Source organism: Cajanus cajan, chromosome 1, assembly GCF_000230855.2.
Source record: "Cajanus cajan strain Asha chromosome 1, NIPB_CcT2T_4, whole genome shotgun sequence".
In the NCBI taxonomy this organism is placed as follows: domain Eukaryota; kingdom Viridiplantae; phylum Streptophyta; class Magnoliopsida; order Fabales; family Fabaceae; genus Cajanus; species Cajanus cajan.
In genome coordinates this window covers 23787218-23792496 of record NC_138517.1, presented here as the reverse complement: position 1 = coordinate 23792496, position 5279 = coordinate 23787218, and the positions used below count along the sequence as shown (strand labels likewise).

The 5279-nt window shown below is 30.0% G+C and overlaps 1 protein-coding gene across 1 annotated transcript; it reads left to right on the top strand.

Annotated features, from left to right (window-relative positions):
- Positions 1 to 392: 392 nt before the first annotated feature.
- LOC109793443 (peroxidase 12) lies at positions 393 to 4854 on the top strand. Its single transcript, XM_020352915.3, has 3 exons — positions 393 to 679; positions 2704 to 2892; positions 4042 to 4854. Exons 1-3 carry the CDS (start codon positions 425 to 427, stop codon positions 4645 to 4647), a joined length of 1050 nt encoding a protein of 349 aa, XP_020208504.1. The 5' UTR covers positions 393 to 424; the 3' UTR covers positions 4648 to 4854.
- The last annotated feature ends 425 nt before the right edge of the window (positions 4855 to 5279 follow it).

Below are 5279 nucleotides of genomic sequence, written 5' to 3'. Positions count from 1 at the left end.
AAATTACAAAAATGCACATTGATATAATTGTTGTTTATGGTTTTTATCTTAATTAGAGGTACTTATTAGCATTATTCTTCTAAAAAGTTATTATACACGAGACAACTAATATTAGGTATAACCAAAACTGTCTCTTTATTGGTGTCTTACATTTCGTATGCCTTCTGTTTGGTCTCTTAAAAAGTCTATTTTATTTTGCTTTCCACATGCATGCATGTACCTGTGAAACAAATTTTTATTATTATTATTTTCTTCTCTTATAGTTTTTTTAAGCCTTATCCCATTTCCCAATCTGAAAACACTATTGCGCCACACTTAAATTATTCCATAAATGACGTGGGAAAGAACTAGAAGTCCCCCAATCAATCTATAAATAACCCTAAGTTTTGCTTATCTCAAGTCACTCATAGCTAGAAAGCCAAACATGGCTAGGGTTAGTGCACCTTTGTTTTACTCTTTGCTCTTGATTTCTTCTCTTATATTGGCTTCTCAAACCCTTGTCTCCTCTAGGGAATTATCTAAGCCTTCCATTGTTAAGGGACTATCATGGGATTACTATTTTCTCAAATGTCCCAAGCTTGAAAGGATTGTAAGGAAGCATTTGGAGGATGTCTTTGAGAAGGACAATGGACAAGCTCCTGGTCTACTTCGACTCTTCTTCCATGACTGCTTTGCTGATGTAAGTAGATCTTGAGAGAAATCTGAAGCCCTAATTTCCATCTTTATTTTTTTTAAATGTTTCAGAAAAAAATTGATAAAATAATGAAAATAATTAGCTAATTAAGCTATTATCTTTATGTTGTTAGTGTCATGTGGATTTTAAAGAAGTGTTTGGTAGAAGAAAGATTTTTTATTTTATTTTCAGGAATCACAGTTCATTGGAACATGGATAGTAAAAATAATTAGCTAATTAAGTTATTATCTTTATGTTGTTTGTGTCACGTGGATATTAAAGAAGTGTTTGGTAGAAGAAGATTTTTTTTATATTTTTTTTATTTTCAGGAATCACAGTTCATTGGAACATGGATAGTAAAAATAATTAGCTAATTAAGCTATTATCTTTATGTTGTTAGTGTCACGTGGACATTAAAGAAGTGTTTGGTAGAAGAATTTTTTTTTTTTAGGAATCACGGTTCATTGGAACATGGATAGTATAATAAGAATTATGATTCCTTTAGTTGGTTATAAATATATTTTGAAAATATTTATAAATGTTTCTCCTTCAAATCCTTATTATGACACTCTTAACTAAGTCACATAATCAATATAAGTGATTATGTTAGTTGATTTTATTGGATTTATAAAACAAAATTATGATATACCAATTTTATTCTTCTTACTTATTAAATTTTCAAGAAAGAGGTGAATATATTACTTCATATCAAAGCTTATACACCAATACTATAATAAAATTGATAAATGACAACCAAAATGTTTAAGTGGTAAGAGAGAATATTTATTAATCATTTTTTTTCATTATCTAACATGAAGCACATATTTTCATAGTCTTTAATAATGATTAAAGATGAAAAACAAAATTAATAATTTATAAAAACTGTAAAGTGCTTTATAAAAAAAAAAATTAGCCTTTCCTTCTAAATTATGGTTATAATAAAAATCAGAGTGACATGATATTTTTACATTAGTAAAACTTTTCTCTTTAAGTTATGAATGTTAATTTCTCATCTCTCTTCACGAGAACAATTTTTTGAAAAACCAATATGAAAAATATTCCCAAAAAATTATATTATCTATGAATGTTTTCTTTTAAATAATAAATTAAATATGAAAAACTCACATTTTTAACTTTAAATTCATTGAAAAAAAAGTTAAATAAAACTTGTATCATATATTTCTTTAAGTTCTTTTAGAAATTATTATATATATAATTAAGAATTATCAAACTTCAATCAAAACAATCAAAATTTTTGATTTATGACTCATCGAACTTACTGACATGTGATGAATATATATATATATATATATATATATATATATATATATATATATATATATATTCTTCTTCTTTTTATATATTTGAATTTATGAAATAAAGTACTAAATAATTTTTAATTTTTTTTAAAAATTTGTAGATTTGATCTATACATTAAGAATTTTAAATTCAATAATTGGATAATTGAAATTTAATGTACAACATGAGTTATTGAACGGAATAAGTTTAGATAAACTTATTAATCCTAGATTAAATGGATCTCTCCTCACACACACATATATAATAAATCATTTGATACTTCATTTCATTAATTCAAATTGACGGATAATCATAAAATCATTTTATCCATTGATTTGATTTAATGAAAGGAAGTATCAAATGGTTTTAAAATTTTTAAAAATTTGCAAATTTAATTTATGCATTAAAAACTTTAAATTCAACGATTGTATCGTTAAAATTTGATCTATAACATGAGTTATTGAACGGAGTAAGTTTAGGTAGACTTACTACTGAAGTAAACGGATATCTCCTTATATATATATATATATATATATATATATATAACAAAATCTCGAAGCTTTTTAAACTCTAAAAGTGTCATTTCTTTTAGTGAAAATATAGATAAAATTGCACAAGTGATATTGGAATCAAGAATGAAAGAATTTATTTTTATGATATATAGAACGAAGCAATCTCCTAAAAGATCTATAGTTGGTGCCATGTAATGAAATTGTTTTGGACTGAAACAGGGATGTGATGCATCTATATTGCTGGGGGATGGAGACAACGATGAAAAGAAACACGATGCTAACATTGGTTTAAGGGAAGAGGCCATTCAGACCATTGAAAACCTTCGGATTCTTATTTACAAACAGTGCCTACCAGTTGTCTCCTGCTCAGACATCATCATTCTCGCAGCACGCGAAGCTGTTCGCCAAGTAATTTTCATTCACTATATATTCTTAATTCTTATTTATTTGATAACCATTTATTTTCGAATATGACATTTGCACGTATCACATAGTGAGACATATTATTTTTCACGTAGTTTTCGCATCATCTTTCCATTTTTTTCTTTCTATTTTTCATCATATTAACTTTTTTTTTTTATTTCATCTTTTTAAGCATAACTATAAGAAATATTACATTAAGAAATATTACATTCAGTATATATAAAATGTATTATTATATATAAGATATAAATATAATTACATATAATTTTAGTATTGATTTTGAATAAAATTCAACAATATATATTATATATTATTTTAAAAGTATCTATAATATAGGTAAAAATAATTTTTTGTAAAAAACAAGTTATGTCATATAGAATACATTTTATTATATGATAATTTATTTTTTTTATATGAGAGAGAGAGGTAGAGAGAGAGAGGCGGAGAAAATAAGACATAGAGAACTTTCTAAGAAGATAGCCTAGCATAATATGTACAGAACGGAAGGGAAAGAAAAATTTGAAATGTAAACGTGTTATATATAATTAAAACATCTATATTAGCATGACATATATGTTAAAGATCAGATCTTAGATATCGATCTTTGTGTCTCTTTATTATATTGTTTCCTAATAGAAATAAAATTTCATTTCAATAATTTATGTGAATCTCTTTAAATATAACTTTTATCATGTGAACTACAAGATGAAACTCTAGATCTAATAAAACAATAGTACTAAAATCTCGTACATCTAAGTTTTATCCTATGCTAAGTTGAGTATTTAAATACTTATAATAGAGCGTGCATATTTAAGAAGTTATTAATCACAGAAGTTCAGCATATGGACACAGGTCATGGAAGAAGGTTCAGCTTGGACAAACCAATAAAAAAAAAAGTTGTTTTTAATGTACCAAGTTGTTAAAGAGCACACTAAAATAATTATCAGTCTTGAAATTGTCAGACCTAGCTAGCTCACATAAATATTAATTTCATCTGATCAAAGAGTTAACTGACCAAAAAAGTTGATCAATTTATTTTTCTTTTTTAGTGATGATTCCATATCCTAATTTCTGAAACATGAGAAGAGTCTTTGATTTTTTTCTCTTTTGTTTCACTTGACTATACATGAGCAGCTAGGAGGTCCCGATTTCGACGTACCACTGGGAAGAAAAGACAGCTTAACCTGGGACGCCGACGCACCCGATAATCTCCCAGCCCCATTCTTTCTCACCGACGACCTCCTGGAAGTGTTCGGAGAGAAAAACTTCGACGCCTCCGAGGTTGTGGCTCTTTCGGGCGCACACACGTACGGTCGCGCCCACTGTCCCTCCCTGGTGAACAGAACCAAGGACCCCCCACCCATCGACCCAGACTTCAAGAACAAGATCTTCGGCACGTGTCCCAACGAGGCGTCCCCGAACACCGTCGATTTGGATGTTCGAACCCCCATGAAGTTCGACAACATGTACTACATCAACCTCTTGAACCGCCAGGGCGTGATGGTCTCCGACCAGGACCTCGCCACCCACCCCCAGACCAAGGAGATCGTCAACCAGTTCGCTTCCGACCAGAAAGCGTTCTTCAACAAGTTTGCTGATGCGTTTGTGAAGGTCAGCCAGATCAATGTCATCACCGACCGTCAGGGCAAGGGGGAGATTCGCGACAAGTGCTTTTTCCCCAACAAGAGGAGAAAGTCTTCTGTGGTGGAAGAAGTCGTCGAGTTGGCTGCGGAGATGTGAGTTTAGTGTTTTCTCCATGTCGTTGGGGTTCATTTTGTGTTTGTAGTTGTCTATCTTAATGTCCGGTGCTTGTAAGGTTTGTCCGGTGTACTTGGTACTTTAAGGTTTAATTTTCATCTGTCTTGAAATAATGATAAGTCGATAGAAATCACATTTCATGTGTGTAAACATAAATTAATCATTAGTTATCGACTTTGAAGTGGTTCAGCAGTAGGAGTTGATCTACGCTTAAGCAAGGTCAAGAGTTCGAATCTTGACTTGTGTATGTAGCCGCGTTAAGTCTTGGGACTAGCTATCCCACCTTTTGAAATGTCTCCAACGTAGCGAGGAGATTAGTCACCACTATCGACAGTGGATACTCCAGGAACAAAAAAAAAAGTTAACAACTTTGAAATATTAGATGGACTCATTTATTGATAAAAAAAAATCTTTTATCCATGCACAACCAATAAATCATGTAATAAATTTGATGTTTTGTTTTCTTGTTATTTTTTTCCTTGTTGAATTTTTAGTTGTGGGTTATATCCAAGACAATAAAAATTATAACTATTTGATTCTTTTAGGAAAGAAAATTATTAACATCATGTTTGATTGAACTTTGATGCGAAAACCTAATAATACGATTGCTACAA